The sequence below is a fragment of the Pseudochaenichthys georgianus genome, chromosome 14, assembly GCF_902827115.2.
Source record: "Pseudochaenichthys georgianus chromosome 14, fPseGeo1.2, whole genome shotgun sequence".
NCBI lineage: Eukaryota > Metazoa > Chordata > Actinopteri > Perciformes > Channichthyidae > Pseudochaenichthys > Pseudochaenichthys georgianus.
In genome coordinates, this window is record NC_047516.1 from 13,794,907 (window position 1) to 13,811,523 (window position 16,617).

A 16,617-nucleotide genomic window follows, 5' to 3' on the forward strand; every position below is an offset into this window, starting at 1 on the left:
CACTCCATTCTTTCATCCATTTATCAGTACATTCATTCTCCGCATCAGGAACCACCAGCTGATGTGAATTAGCCCCAGGTGAGGCGCTTTTTGGATGGACTGACAGTCTCACAGCATCCCCTCCTCAAACAGCCACCATGGAGGAACTCCAGAGAAAACTGGATCAGCACTATGAAGGCACCAAGCCCAGAAAGGTTCGTGAGTTATTTACAGAACTACTTGCTCTAATTAAAAGGAATACTTAAGTATTTGGTGATATGTTGAGAAAAAGACACATTGAGGTCATACCTTCCTGTTTTGATTTGCAGTTGTTTTAATATCAGTGGAGTATTGCTTTAAATTACAGCACACAACAAACTAAAGCTACAGTCCTTGAAGATTCAGCTTTAAACGGCATCTTATGTTGTCAAACTGCAAACTGAAAAGGGGAAAGGAGCAGGGTGTTATTTTGTATGTTAGGATGCTGCAAATGTCTGTATGCACCCCTGTTGTCTCCTCAAACAGCAGTTATTGTTGTTCTACTCATCTTTTTTATACTAGCAAGATATGTAAATGAAGCACTTAGCATATCTTCATGAAAAACCAGCTTGGGGAAGGAAGTAAAACATGTCACCTTCAACCCAAAACTACAGGTGAGGTTCAAGCTGGCGTCGTCCTACAGCGGTCGAGTGCTGAAGCACGTGTACGAGGATGGGCAGGAGCTGGATAGTCCCGAGGAGAAGTACCCTCACAGCTTCGTTCACCGCAAGATCCCCCCCAGCCACCTGGAGGTGGAGCAGCTCTGTGGCTTTGAGGATGCTCATGGGGACAAAGCGGGTGGGTTTTTATCATTTTGTAACACACTTCCACTGTGTCTTACTGCATATGCATTACTGCACTTCGGTTTGTGTGTGTGGGGGCTGTAATACCAATACAACGTGTAGGGCCTGCATTACATTTGTATTTGCTTCCCTACCCTACACGTTGGAGTGGTTTCTGTGAAATTGTTTTGACATGTTTTTCCTTGAAGGTCATATATAATGGGTGTGTATGATTGAAACTCCTCTGTGGAGTGTTTGCTTATATTTGTGGGCACTGTGAAGCTGCCAACGTGCATACACACTTTTCTAATACTTAGTGGTACAGCTATCTTTGTGATGTGATTTGGAATATGTCAAGGCTACAAAATACAGGCTCAATTGCCCTCCTATTTTTTTCATGTCATCTTTTGCTTACAGAGAAGTAGAACATGAGCTGACAAACGTTTTTTTCTCACCCTGTTGGATAAGTCAGATATTTTTTCTGCTGTCATGATGGAGTAAACATCATACAGTGAACAAAAATATAAATGCAACACTTTTGTTTTTGCTCCCATTTTTCATGAGATGAACTCAAAGATCTAAAACATTTTCTATATACACAAAATAACCATTTCTCTCAAATATTGTTCACAAATCTGAAAAAATCTGTGATAGTGAGCACTTCTCCTTTGCCGAGATAATCCATCCCACCTCACAGGTGTGGCATATCAAGATGCTGATTAGACAGCATGATTATTGCACAGGTGTGTCTTAGGCTGGCCACAATAAAAGGCCACTCTAAAATGTTCAGTTTTATCACACAGCACAATGCCACGGATGTCGCAAGTTTTGAGGGAGCGTGCAATTGGCATACTGACAGCAGGAATGTCCACCAGAGCTGTTGCCCGTGAATTTAATGTTCATTTCTCTACCATAAGCTGTCTCCAAAGGCGTTTCAGAGAATTTGGCAGTACATCCAATCGGCCTCACAACTGCAGACCACGTGTAACCACACCAGCCCAGGACCTCCACATCCAGCATGTTCACCTCCAAGATCGTCTGAGACCAGCCACTTGGACAGATGCTGCAACAATCGGTTTGCATAACCAAAGAATGTCTGCACAAACTGTCAGAAACCGTCTCAGGGAAGCTCATCTGCATGCTTGTCGTCCTCATCGGGGTCTCGACCTGACTCTGGTTCGTAGCCGTAACCGACTTGAGTGGGCAAATGCTCACATTCGATGGCGTCTGGCACGTTGGAGAGGTGTTCTCTTCACGGATGAATCCCGGTTTTCACTGTTCAGGGCAGATGGCAGACAGCGTGTGTGGCGTCACGTGGGTGAGCGGTTTTCTGATGTCAATGTTGTGAATTGAGTGGCCCATGGTGGTGGTGGGGTTATGGTATGGGCAGGCGTATGTTATTGACGACGAACACAGGTGCATTTTATTGAGGGCATTGTGAATCCACAGAGATACCGTGACGAGATCCTGAGGCCCATTGTTGTGCCATTCATCCACGACCATCACCTCATGTTGCAGTAATGCACGGCCCCATGTTGCAAGGATCTGTACACAATTCCTGGAGGCTGAAAACATCCCAGTTCTCATTCATAACACTCCTTTCGATGTCTCACTATGGGATGCGCCTCAACGCGTATGCAAACAGAAGCATCAATCTCATTACGCCAATCCTGATTGGCTGGTGATCTTGACGTCTACGTCAGGGAATCCACCCACCCTTTAAGTAGCTTGCGCTACGTCGCAGCGTCATTCAAACACCTCTTCTCGCTTCAGAGCACATCTCGAATATCAGTAGCCGGGCTAGCTTAACGGTCCATAGACTGAACCCAAGCTAACATTCGGTCGACGGGCGCTTGCCGGTTACTTTTTTGCTTTGCAGAAGAATTGAACAAATATTAACACACCAGTTAATATTGTAATCTACCCCGCCGTTTTTTCTTTCAAAATAACGGTAAGGTTTGATTTTTTCTTCAAACAGTAACATACCTGTTGCTAGTTTATCCCTCCGCGCCGACACCACGGTGAGCGGGGACAGACTCTTCTCTCCCTCACACCAGAGGAGACGGAGATAAGAAAGATATTAACACACCAGTTAATATTTTTTAAAGAAAAATCTACCCCGTCGTTTTTTCCTTTCGGAATAATGATAAGGTTGGATTTTTTTTCCGGTAACATACCTGTTACTAGCTTGCCCTCCCGCGCCGACACCCCGGCAAACGAGGATGGACCCTTCTCTCCCTCACACCAGAGGAGTCGGAGGCTCGACTCTGCGGCTGCGGGTTTAGGATCTCGGGCACGGACTCACACCAGGTCTGCTTGTCCTGCCTTGGGCTGGAACACGCCCAGGAAGCTATCGATACCCCCGGTTCGTGCAGACATTGTGCCCGCTTCACCTTCAAGAGCCTCCGCTGACGGCTAGCACGCCAAGCTAGCCTGTCGGGACGGGACCCCTTCATGTCCGTTGGTTCGCCGACCGGCAATCGGGACATGGTGGCGACCGCCGCGGAGATTGAGCCCCGCGCTGTGTCAGGCTGGGGCTCAACAACGGTGGTAGCCGCGGAATCGGAGCCCCGGGCCGTGTCAGGCTGGGGCCCGGTGGCGGCAAGAGCCGCGAGAATGGAGCCCCGCGCTGTGTCAAGCTGGGGCTCCCAACTGGACCTCACCGTGGTTCCACCCGCGGAGTATGTCCTACAGCTGGATTATATGGAGGAGGATGAAGAGGATGCCTCTGAGTTCCTCTTATCCGACTCGGATGAGCACGAAGATGACATCTTCGTTTCATCTGCCCAGGCTGCCAAGCCGGAGGCGATGTCCGCTCCCCCGGGCGAAAGCACACCAGCCTCGCCCTGCCTCAGTATGGACTTGCAGGCCATGTGCCAACGTGCTGCGTCCAGGCTGGACATCCCCTGGCCTGAAGTGGCCAAGGAGACCTCCAGATCTCGCTATGAGGGGAAGAACTTGCCCCAAGCAGCGAGGATGAGGAAGCAGCTTCTCCCAGTCTTTCCAGAGATGCTGGACGAGGTGTCAGTCTCGTGGAGAGACCGCCCTTTCAGTAACAAGGCCCCAATCCAGGGTGCCTCCTCTTTGGACTGTGTCGGCATAGAGAAGCTCACCTCCAACCGCGGCTGGCTTTGGCACCGAGCAGGAACCCCATGCTACCGGCAAAGGCAGACCGCTTCCAGTCAGCAATGACCGAACGAGCCTATAAAGCCGCAGCTTTGTCCGCCAGGGCGCTCAACGTCTCCTCGCTGCTGACCGCCTACCAGGCGGAGCTCTGCGAGGACATGACGATCAAACCTGAGCCTGCCGTGTGGGACGAGTTCGCAGCGATCATGGACATTTGCCTCCGTGTGCAGCGCTGTGCAGTCCAAGCCACGGGCAAAGCACTGGGGATAATGGTGGTACAGGAAAGAGCCAGGTGGCTTACCCTGACGAACCTTCCAGACCGGGAAAAAGAGGACGTCTTGGACATGCCTATTGTTCCCGAGGGCATATTTGGCTCTGCTCAAGCTTCGATGCAGCAGCGGTGTGAATCCGAAAAGAAGGAGGATGAGGCTCTCCAGCTTTGTCTTTCCCGAAGGGTCCAGCCACCGCCTTCAACGGCCCCGCGGCAGTCCTTCGCTCAGGCTGCCTCACGTCCTGCCTGTTTCAAGATCCCGAAACAGCAGAGGCCACAGCCCGCCCCGGGTCTCCAGCCCAGACACGAGGCGAGGGCGAGCTGGCCAAGAAAGTCTCCGGTTCTGGCAACAGCCGCTCAGGCACATCCGGCCCAGACTTTCAGCCACCAGACGAGGAAGAAGAAGAGGGTGGCCTGACAGCCTCCTCTCCTCTCCTCGATAAAGGAGCTGGAAGTTCCCTGTTCTCCAGCTTCAGAACACGTTCCAGTGTTAGATGATCATGTGTTTCCGGGGTGCAACCATGCCCCCATCTTCCCGCCGCCTCGAGTGATGTCAGAACGTCATCCTCAAGTTCGCGCCATGAGGGAAATGGACTTAACATCAACAACAGCAAGCTCCGCTGCTCGTTTAAGTCACACAAACACATGTCATCACTATTGTCTTTTAATAAATAATTTTCCACTGTCGTTTCCAGGCTTAAAGCCAAGGGCGCAGTCAATAAAAATGAAAAGAAAGACAATAAAAACAATAAACAGTCTGACGTCTACCCCCCTTTTAAGAGTGGCTGCTACCTCTCTCAGAAGGCGGACGATGGACGGGGCGGTGAAAGCATCACCGCCACGCGCATGCGCAGTGTCGACCGGGGTTGTCAACCTGGGGTACCACCGTGTTCAGACACTAGAGGGCCCCATAACACAACAGATAAAGACACAGAGGGCAGACGACAGAGATGTGACATCTCCACTCGCTTTGAGAAGCGAAAAGTGGAGGATGCTCACAGATTCTGCTTGGGTTTTCAAGACAATAACACGGGGTTACAGATTCCAATTCGCTGTCACCTCCCCTCACTTTTTGGGCATTCTGCATTCGCAAGCCCGGGGAGAGTCGGCCCATATTCTAGAGCAAGAGATCCTCTCGCTACTAGACAAGAAGGCTATATCCATAATACCCTCCGAACAGAGTCAGAGCGGCTTTTATTCCAAGTATGTCCTCGTTCCCAAACGGGGATGGAACGGGATTCGGCCTATACTAGATTTGAGGGCTCTGAACAAATATCTCAAAAGATACAAATTCAGAATGCTCACTCACACATCTCTGTTGCGTCTCGTGCGCCAAAACGATTGGTTCACATCAGTCGACCTGAAAGACGCGTATTTCCACATCCCAGTATATTATCTACACAGGAAATATCTGAGGTTCGCCTTTCAGGGTGTCTGTTAAGAGTACAGAGTACTTCATTTCGGTCTGTCTCTCAGCCCACGAGTGTTTGTACGGTGTACGGAAGCCGTGATAGCCCCGTTAAGACCACAGGGTATTCGCCTGGCAACTTATCTGGACGATTGGCTCCTTCTCGCACAGTCGGAGCAAGAGGCTATTACGCAGACGAATGTCCTCGTAAAACACCTGCTCGACCTGGGTTTCGTAATAAACACAGAAAAAAGCATGTTGTCCCCAGCCCAGACTGTACTCTTCCTGGGCCTACGCCTGAATTCGGTGTCCTTTACAGCCCGCCTGTCAGCAGAGAGAGTGAAAGCCTTCAGGGCTTGCCTCGCGCTCATTTCCAGCCACGCAAATATGTTCTCTTCAGATCATGTCTGCGGTTACGGGGGCTCATGGCGTCAGCCGTCCTGGTGGTACGACTGGGACGCTTACACATGAGGGAGTTTCAGCGCTGGGTGGCTGCCCTCAGACTGGACCCCGCGCGGAGAGTGATGGTCACTATGAAATGCGTAATGGCACTGCGCCACTGGCTGCACCCGACTTTTCTAGTACGGGGCGTGCCTATGGGTGCTGTCCTATCGCGGAAGGTGGTCACCACAGACGCATGTCTGACGGGCTGGGGGGGTATATACGAAGGTCCTGTGAGGGGTCTCTGGAGCAGAGACCTCCAACGGTCACACATAAATTATCTGGAGCTTTTAGCGGTGTTCCTCACCCTGAAACGCTTTCTGCCTTTTGTCAGAGGACATCATGTCCTCGTGAGGACAGACAACACGACCACAATATCGTATATAAACCACCAAGGGGGTCTGCGTTCTCTCCAGTTACACATGCTGGCACGCAAACTGATCTTATGGAGCTGCGGACGTCTCCTCTCTCTGAGAGCGACGCACGTACCAGGAGTGATGAACCTCGGGGCGGATCTGCTGTCCAGAGGTGCACCACTATATGCAGACTGGACTCTACATCCAATAATTGTGAGTTAGCTGTGGGTGCGTTACGGCCGGGCCGTGGAAGATCTGTTCGCATCAATCAATCAATCAATGTTTATTTATATAGCCCAATATCACAAATGTTACATTTGTCTCAGTGGTCTTCACAGTGTGTACAGAATATCAGTATGACAATACGACACCCTCTGTCCTTAGACCCTCACATCGTACAAGGAAAAACTTCCGGAGAAAACCCACAGTTTAAAGGGAAAAATGGGAGAAACCTCAGGGAGAGCAACAACTGTCCTCTCCCAGGACGGACAGACGTGCAATAGATGCCGTGTGTAAATTGTAAATACATTTGCAACATAGGTAGTCCAAATGTTTGGAAATGCATGTGTGTATAATAGGAAGATTAATCCACGAGGATATCCATCCAGGACCGATGATCCAGGACCACAGCCACGACTCGCGATCCAGGGCTCGCGATCCAGGACACAGGACCGCAGGATCATCCATGACTCCGGATCCCGGCATATATAGACACCAAAAAGAAAGAAATGTGGGGAAGCTGGGTTAATCGGAACATGAGAGTACACAGGTATAGACAGAGAGAAGGAAGAAGTAAGATGTCCCCCGACAAACTAAGCTTAGCAAAACTAGGGGCTGAATCTAATCAGCCCTAACTATAAGCTTTATCAAAAAGGAAGGTCTTAAGCGCACATCAAAAGAAAACGCTCAATGTCAACTGTTCTTTTCAATGTGCGATTTAAACGCACCGTTAGGCGTGGACGTGCTCGCGCACGCTTGGCCTCCGGTCCTTCTATACGCGTTCCCACCCCTGGCTCTGATACCCCCAACTCTGGCCAGAGTGAGAGAACAACGCCACACACTTATCCTGATAGCTCCGCACTGGCCTGCAATGTACTGGCTGGCGGAGATTTATCAGCTGCTGTGCGGGCAGCCGTGGCAGCTCCCGCTACGCAGGGACATACTGTCTCAGGCGGGGGGGACGATTTTTCACCCACACCCAGAGCGCTTGGCACTATGGGCCTGGCCCGTGAGTGGTACAATCTGAATACAGTGGGACTCCCTCAGAAGGTGATAAACACTATTTAGAGTGCAAGAGCTTCCTCCACCAGGTCTCTCTATGACTGTAAGTGGAGGGTGTTTGAGGAGTGGTGCCTTCAAAAAGGACACATCTCTTTTCAATGTCCTGTCGGGGTGATTCTATCATTTCTACAGGACCTGATTGATAAACACAGAGCTTTCTCTACGATCAAAGTGTACCTGGCTGCTATTGCTGCATGCCATGTGGGCTTTGAGGGTAAGATGGCTTGCCAACATCCCTTGGTCTGCCGTTTTATGAAAGGGGCTCGCAGGCTCCTCCCTGTTTCCAGGTCACTGGTGCCCTTATGGGACTTGGCAGTGGTTTTAGATGGGCTCACTCGACCTCCATTTGAACCCCTGGAAGAAGCTGACATGAAACACCTGTCACTGAAGACAGTGTTGTTACTGCTCTGGCATCTGCCAAGCGAGTCAGTGACATTCATGCGCTCTTTGTACATCCTTCATGCACTCAGTTTGCCCCGGGGCAAACGAGAGTGTTGCTGAAGCCCAACCCTGCCTTTGTACCTAAGGTGGTTGGCTCATGTACCCCCATTAATATTGAGGCATTTCCTTCGCCACTGTGTTCCTCTGAGGAACAGCGGCCGAATTTGCTGTGCCCAGTTCGTGCTTTACGCACCTATATGGACAGGTCAAGAGAGTTTCGATGCAATGACCAACTCTTTGTATCCTGGGCTAACCCTCATAAGGGCAAGCCCGTTACCAGTGTTACGGTTGCTGTTTGTCTGCTCATTAATCTGCCTGTGAGTGTTTTCAGCTGTGTGTGTGATTATGTAAATGAGCTGTGTGGTTGCTCCAACATCATTGGCTGCCCATCCTCTGGTCCGCCTCTGAAGATGGTGATTGGATTGACGTCGTCCAATCGCAGAGCACAGCCGGCGCACACCTGCTGAGGAGGAGTACAAAGGACGCGGACTATCTTCACTCTGGACGCCTCTCGCTATTTGCTCGTCGTTCTGTGTTTAACTTGTGTGGTCTTATTGATTGTGATCAATTCTGTTAACAGGGGTTAACTCGTTTGTGCTCAGTGTCGTGTTGATATATGTGTTTAGAGTAGAGTGTTCAGTTACCTTATTTAGCTGTGTTTTCTTACAGCTTCCTTTATTTAGTTATACCACTTTTAGAGTGAGGTTTTGTTTCGTTCTCTATATTAGTACTTATTTCTTCTGTATGCCTTTAGACTCCTTTTGAGTCCTCCTTTTGTTCGGTTATTTGTCAACCGGTGCCCTTTTGTTGTTTCAGGCTGCCTGCCTGCCATTTTGTTTCACCTTGCTTCATTTATTCACCTTGCACCCATTTATAATTATTACCAATTCCAATCTGGTGTATGTTGCTTTCTTCTTCCCCTAGTCGGGACGTAACACCAGGCAACGGCTCTCCCACTGGATTGTGGAAGCGATTGCTCTGGCTTATACGAGTCAGGGTTTGCAGGCACCAACGGGCCTGCGTGCTCATTCTACTCGTGGACTGGCTACATCCTGGGCTTTGTTCAAGGGTGTTTCCATTCAAGACATTTGTGCAGCAGTGAGCTGGTCGTCACCGCTCACTTTTGTCCGCTTTTACAGGCTAGATGTCTCTGCTCCAAGTGTGGCCCGCGCAGTGCTGGGCCCAGTGTTGAGACAGGGTTCTACCTGTTAAGTTCTGGTTGTTTTGGTGATTTTCGAGATAAGCATGTCTAGCAATACGGGAGTTTCAATATCCCATAGTGAGACATCGAACGGAGTGTTATGAATGAGAACTATAGGTTACTTACGTAACCCCAGGGCTCAGAGTAACATGAAGTGATGAAGATGAGAAGATGTCTCACCAGACGGCCCTTCTTGCTAAGGCGAAGCGAGAAGAGGTGCTTATTTTGAATGACGCTGCGACGTAGCGCAAGCTACTTAAAGGGTGGGTGGATTCCCTGACGTAGACGTCAAGATCACCAGCCAATCAGGATTGGCGTGATGAGATTGATGCTTCTGTTTGCATACGCGTTGAGGCGCATCCCATAGTGAGACATCTCACTTCATGTTACTCTGAGATCTGGGGTTACGTAAGTAACCTATAGTTCTTGCATTGCCAGCATACTCACCGGACATGTCACCTATTGAGCATGTTTGGGATGCTCTGGATCGGGCGTATACGACAGCGTGTTCCAGTTCCTGCCAATATCCAGCAACTTCGCACAGCCATTGAAGAGGAGTGGACCAACATTGCACTGCGTGAGGCAAATGGTGGTCACACTAGATACTGACTGGTTTTCGGACCCCCCCAGACCCCCCTAATAAAGCAAAACTGCACGTTTTAGAGTGGCCTTTTATTATGGCCAGCCTAAAGCACACCTGTGCAATAATCATGCTGTCTAATCAGCATCTTGATATGCCACACCTGTGAGGTGGGATGGATTATCTCGGCAAAGGAGAAGTGCTCACTATCACAGACTTTTTCAGATTTGTGAACAATATTTGAGAGAAATGGTTATTTTGTGTATATAGAAAAATGTGTAGATCTTTGAGTTCATCTCATGACAAATGGGAGCAAAAACAAAAGTGTTGCATTTATATTTTTGTTCAGTGTAGCTAAATTATAATCTTGCTTGTTTTGAGTGCAAATGTTATTGCAGTTTGGACTACTCTTGCAGATAATATGCAATAAATTGAAACAGAAGAGGTCATGCAAATGGTAAACATGAAAAATTACCACATTTGCACCCAAGTTTATTTTCTATTGGCCCTGCCCAGCTACCTGACGATATGAGCCATTTTTACCGAAACAAAACACAAGTCTCACAAGAAGCGTTAGCATTAGCCCTTAGTGAAAACAGGTTGATGCTACTTCCGGTGCTAACTAGCAAATACGATCTTTAAAACGTAATATGTTCTGCACAAACTATCATCTGAAAGCTGATACTCCACAGATTATTTTGATATAAGGATCATCACTGTAGGACACAAACTCACTAAACTAGCATCCAGAACAGAGCAAGAAAACAACAACAGTGTTCTAAACCATAACAATAATTATGTTTTACCGTTGCTGTTTTGTGATCAAAAGTCGTGTTCAAGGGAATAAAAACGCTGCTCAAGGTTAATCCAATGTCTCTTAGTCACTTTAGAATTGTTCCTGATAATCCATCATTACATTCATGGCCGCAGAGTAGGTATACAGTTTTGCAGTCCGGGGGTCCTTCTCACTTCGGTTAAATGTATTCCTTGCGTCCCTCACTTGCGTCGTTTCCCTGTGACTAGTCCCTCCCACCAGGGAAGCATGGAGAGACGCAAGAGCCTTATCCCAATACCCCTCCTCGACTCCTCCTTTCCCTCACTCGCCTCCCTTCCTTGCGTCTTAGCTCCGCCTCCGTAAGATGCGAGCGAGAAACACGAGGAAGTGACGCGAGGACAGAGGAGTCCTCAGGTATTAATTGGGATGTCCTCGTTCACTCAAACGTCACTCTTAAACAGTGTTGGGACTAACGCGTTACAAAGTAACTAGTACTCTAATGCATTACTTTTTAAATTCAGTAACTCAGTTACCGTTACTACATGGTGCGTTACTCCGTTACTGCGTTAGTTTTTTTATATAGTCAACAGCCAGGTGAACAGAGATGAGAACTGTACTTAAGTACAGTACTTGAGTAAATGTACTTAAATACTTCCTGTGTCACATGCGGAGACGGGCTGTGGGTGTGTTTGTGTTGTTTACTAACAAGACTATCATGGCGGCGGCGGAGCTCAAGTCTAGTTTCTCCACCTGGAGATATTCTCACTATTTCACTTTTATCGAGCACAAAGAAAAGAACGTTTTAGTTAAATGTAAGTTGTGTCCTGGCGGGTCAAAGAGCCTATCTACTGCCCAAACCAGTCATTCAAATCTCTTAAAACATCTGCAAAAACAACATGCTGGGACGAAGCTAGTAGCTAAGACCACAGAGACTCAGCCGACGCCACTCCACCTCCACCTGCACCTAAGCAACAGCGTCTGGATTTTAACCAAGGTATGTTGTAGAACACATGCAGGCTATTGCTACAGTGGAGTCACCCGCTTTCAGGGAGCTAGTTAGCATGATAGCATGTCCGGGCGGCACACGGCATACTACCTGGAGAAAGAATATACAAAAATGTAAAGCCAGCTAATATCGATGCTATCCAGATTGCATATAATGCATGTCAAGTTGATCAACAGATTGTATTATTCTCCAATGCAATAACAGTACTGAAATGAAGGCTATAAGGGCATTAATATAATGGGAGCCCTTTTTTTAAGTAACTAACACGTTACTTTTCACAGTAACGCATTACTTTTTGGTGTAAGTAATCAGTAAAGTAACTGAGTTACTTTTGAAATAAAGTAACTAGTAATGGTAACTAGTTACTGGTTTTCAGTAACTAGCACAACACTGCTCTTAAACGATGTCTGTTAATGATGACATGTGCACAGCTGTATCCCCTCTCATCGGGCTTAACTGAATAACCCCTTAGAACCGGCCCATTTGTTGTTAAATATTCATTTAAATGAATGAATCTTTCTCTTGTTAGTCAAGGAATTCAATGTATGATGGTTGGTCCTGCTTTTGTGTTCCGTTTTGGTGTAAAATGTAGCCTACATTTAAATAAAAATATATTGATAGTAATGTGAAAGCCTTTACTCTGAAAATGTGTGTCCTGTAGATCCCCACATTCACCACAAACCCACATTCAGGATTGTGAATTTTAAATAATTTAACTCCTGAATATCTTCACACAAAACAATACAAATAATTGTTATTTATCAAGATCTAGCCATTTATGAAATAGCTTTCTTAATAGCTATGTTTCAGTGACGTTAAAGATCATTAAACATGACTTAAATTGTTAGTATAACCTTAAGAAATGAATTGCACATACTAATTCCCACGGAGCTGTGAGCACTTAAATACATTTATGTGACGCTTTTCCACTCATCTTCCAGTTGTCGGTTTTCCTCTGTTGAAATGGACCAGCTGTGAAGGTGGGGGCGGGGCTTTTATACGCGAGTAGTGAAAACACTTCCGCGTAGTCTGCTCTCGTGTATCCTCCCTTTCGTCTCCTCCCGCACCCCTCCTCCCTCACCCCTCCTCGGCCCTGTCTCAGGTCGGTTAAATTAAATCGATAGTTACGGCTGTAACTACGGTTCTATGAGTCCCGGATGACCGCCAGAGGCGGTGCTTTAGCACTGGATATACATAGTTACAGCCGTAACTATCGTTCTATTTCGTCCCTACTGACCGCCAGAGGCGGTGCTTTAGCACTGGATGACCTATACCAACAATGTCATGAAGAATCCAAGCCCTTGCTCACCACTGGAAGCAGCGGAGCTCGGCAAAAGGACCACGCCCAAAGAATGGGGAGTGGCGACATTGACCTGATGACAACTGGAGAATGTGCCAGAAGACGCCCACGACGCCGCGGCGCAGATGGTCTCCAGGGGCACCCCTCTCAGGGCAGCCCAATATGTTGAGATGCTCCTTGTAGAGTGGCATCTCAGCCTGGTGGCAGGGGGCGGCCACTGGCCCCGTAAGCCTGTGAGATGGTATCGACAACCCAGTGGGGAAGCCACTGGTTAGAGGGCCTAACCTCCTTTAGTGCCGCCAGGGCAAACTCAAGAGTTGCTCCTCCTGCCGTATACAGGCAGTAGCCTTGATATACGCCCTTTGGGCACCCCCCGGGCACAGCAACTTCGATGTGCCGTACTCCTGAATGTCAAAGCGTGCCAGCTGGGCAGGCTGATTGAAGTGAGTTTGTGGAAGGACCCCGGGCGGGAATGCCACATTTGCCCAAAGGGCAACGCCTGAGAGTCTCACCTCGGGCATGTATTGTTTATGGAGAGAAACTGAGCTGCTGCTGGGAAAGCAGCCGCCGACCACCCCCGGGATTTCAGAGCCCAGCCCCCCGGACCCTGGATCCTCTTGGGGGGTTCCGGTAAGGCTCTGGGGCACGAGGCCGCCTGGAAGGCGGGCGACATGGGGCACGAAAGTCATTGGGAGGCGGTTGAGTGGGCCGCTAAGACCTCTGCAGACCACCCCTGTAATCCAGCGGCTGAGTGCGGCTGCTAGAGCGGCCCCTGGGCCTGCTGGGAGTGGGCACAGGTCTGCGAGGACCCGAGTGCTGCTGCCTGGTCTGCCTAGCTTGGGCGGCACACTCCAGTGCCTCCAGGGCAGCTGATCTAAACAGCTCCCCTGGCTCGACTGGTACGCGACGGAGGACTCTCCGTCAACCGGAGGAGGTGCGTCAGCCGAAGGAGGGGCGCCAACCGAAGGAGGGGCGCCAACCGAAGGAGGGGCGCCAACCGAAGGAGGCGACTTCATCATGCCCCTATCGGCAGCTAGCCGATCCACTTTAGAGGACAGCCTATTTCTAGTCCTTCTATTGGGGGGAGCACCCAAAGCCATCGCTCCCTCAAGTCGCCGGGAACGGCCGAATTGATCTGGAGGAGTACGTGACAAGGAGAGGTGTCTGTTGGCTGCTGCCAGACGTTCCACCTCAGTGATTCGAGCCACTCTGAGCACCCGAGGCATGCAGCTACAGCTCATGCAGGCGTTTACCGTGAGAACCTCCCTCAGATGCTCGAATTTCGTCCCCACTGACCGCCAGAAACTGCCTTCACTGGTTAAGTTAGAGACGAATGCCAGATGCAGTGTAACCGGGAGCGGGTGCGGGAACACAGCCTTCACCGGCTACCTGCTTAACGGAGAAACAAGGCAGTTCCGCGTCTACCAGGAGCGGGGGCGAGAACACTGCCTTCACTGGTCGAGTTAGAGACGAATGCCAGATGCAGCGTAACCGGGAGCGGGTGCGGGAACACAGCCTTCACCAGCTACCTGCTTAACAGAAAAAACAAGGCGGTTTGGCGTCTACCAGGAGCGGGGGCGAGAACTGCCTTCACTGGTTGAGTTAGAGACGAATGCCAGATGCAGTGTAACCGGGAGCGGGTGCGGGAACACAGCCTTCACCGGCTACCTGCTGAACGGGAAGAGTAGAGCGGTGCTACTACTCGCCGAACAGAAAAAGGGATGTAGCTACATCTGCATTACCGGTAGAGGGAGCGGGAGCGAGAGCACTGCCTTCACCTAGCTGGGTAAAATAAAGAAGCTAACAGTATACGCAAGACGTTAGCCGAGCGGCTGCTGCTAACGATCAAGCGAGATCAAGTCAAATAACACACATGTTTAAGACCAGATAACTAGCTTCTAAAGAATAGAATAGCACAGAGCCGTAGTTACAGCAGTAACCATGGCCAGGGCTCACACGGCATCTAACCGTAGTTACAGTAGTAACTATGGCCAGTACTTACACGGCTTAGAACCGTAGTTACAGTCGTAACTCTGGCCAGTACTTGCACGGCTTGGATACTTACACAGCATAGAGCCGTAGTTACAGTAGTAACTCTGGCCAGTACTTGCACGGCTTGGAACCGTAGTTACAGTAGTAACTATGGCCAGTACTTACATGGTTTAGAACCGTAGTTACAGTAGTAACTATGGCCAGTACTTACACGGCATAGAGCCGTAGTTACGGTATTGCCTATGGCCAGTACGTGCACGGCTTGGAACCGTAGTTACAGTAGTAACTATGGCCAGTACTTATGGCTTAACCCCGTAGTTACAGTATTAACTATGGCCAGTACTTACACAGCTTGGAACCGTAGTTACAGTAGTAATTATGGCCAGTACTTACGGCTTAGAACCAATAGTAACTGTGGCCGGTGCCTAAAAGTGTCAGCCAACGGCTGCCCACTAGACAATATAATATTGGGAGGATGAAATCCTCCTTAATGGCCATACATGCAGAGCACACGGCACACACAGTGAAGATTGTTCTCTGCATATCATCCTAGTGCTAGGAGTCTAGTACTAGGAGCAGTAAATACCACAATATAGCGCTACTGCAACCATATCATGCGTTTACCGGGAGCAGCAGCGAGAGCACTGCCCTCACCGGCTGAGTTAAATAATGAAGCTTAACCGTACATGCAAGGTGTTAGCCAAGCAGCTGCTGCTAACAATCAAGCAACCAGTCAGAACACAATGTTAAGACCAGATAATTAGCTTCTAAGAAGAGAACAGCCCGCATAGAACCGTGTCTGGTTACAGTAGTAACCGCACATGCCGAGCACACAGCACCCGCCGTGAAGATGTTCTCTGCATATCATCCTAGTGCTAGGAGTCTAGTACTAGGAGCAGTAATACAACGAACTAGCGCTACTGCAATCAAACCCTATGCTACAGGGAGCGGGAGCACTGCCCTGAGTTAATAGTTAAGCTCAACAGCAAGGTGTTAGCCAAGCGGCTGCTGCTAACAATCAAGCGACCAAGTCAGAACACAAATGTTAAGACCAGATAATAGCTTCTAGAAAATAGAAAGTACTTACCTTACTTTCTGCATCTAAACGAAAAACGGGTTTAAAGTATGACACTCTTGGCTTTCCATACTAAATCGAATGAGGGACGCAGCCAAAGCTGGGACTCAAATGCTAATGATAGCTCGGGCACAACGCCACAAGCAGAACTTTCAAAAGAGCATAAGGGCAACTTTATGGGAGAGGAAGCGGGAACACTGTCGTCACCAGAAAGTCTAAGCCACAAACAATAAGACGGTAATCAGGACAACTTGGCTGGGAGCGGGTGTGGAAACACAGCCATCACCAGCAACAAGCTGACACCAACCTGTCTGTCGAGGCTCTGCACAGCCGGCGCAGCTCCTGGAGGACTCGTCTAACGACCCGTAGCTCCGACTGTCAGTCGCGAAGCTTCACGCGGCCAGCTGTTTGCAGAGAAATCCCTCAGATCAAACGTTCAAACCTGAACGCTGTAGGCTACGAAAACGTAGCCACGGTACCCTCGCGCAGCGAGAAGATGAAAAGGAACAGATCCTCTGACAATACCGGCTGATATAGCCGGTGTCACGTGGGTCACAGGTGACT

At 49.2% G+C, this 16,617-nt stretch overlaps 1 protein-coding gene across 1 annotated transcript in view; it reads left to right on the forward strand.

Moving 5' to 3' along the window:
- The window catches only part of LOC117459032 (glutaredoxin domain-containing cysteine-rich protein 2), a 51,236-nt gene that overhangs the window by 12,813 nt on the left and 21,806 nt on the right, over positions 1-16,617 (forward strand). Inside the window, exons 2-3 of the mRNA XM_034099864.1 lie at positions 49-194; positions 633-816. Of these exons, the coding sequence (XP_033955755.1) occupies positions 138-194; positions 633-816 (241 nt within the window). The 5' untranslated portion in view covers positions 49-137. The remainder of the gene's footprint in view (positions 1-48; positions 195-632; positions 817-16,617) is intronic.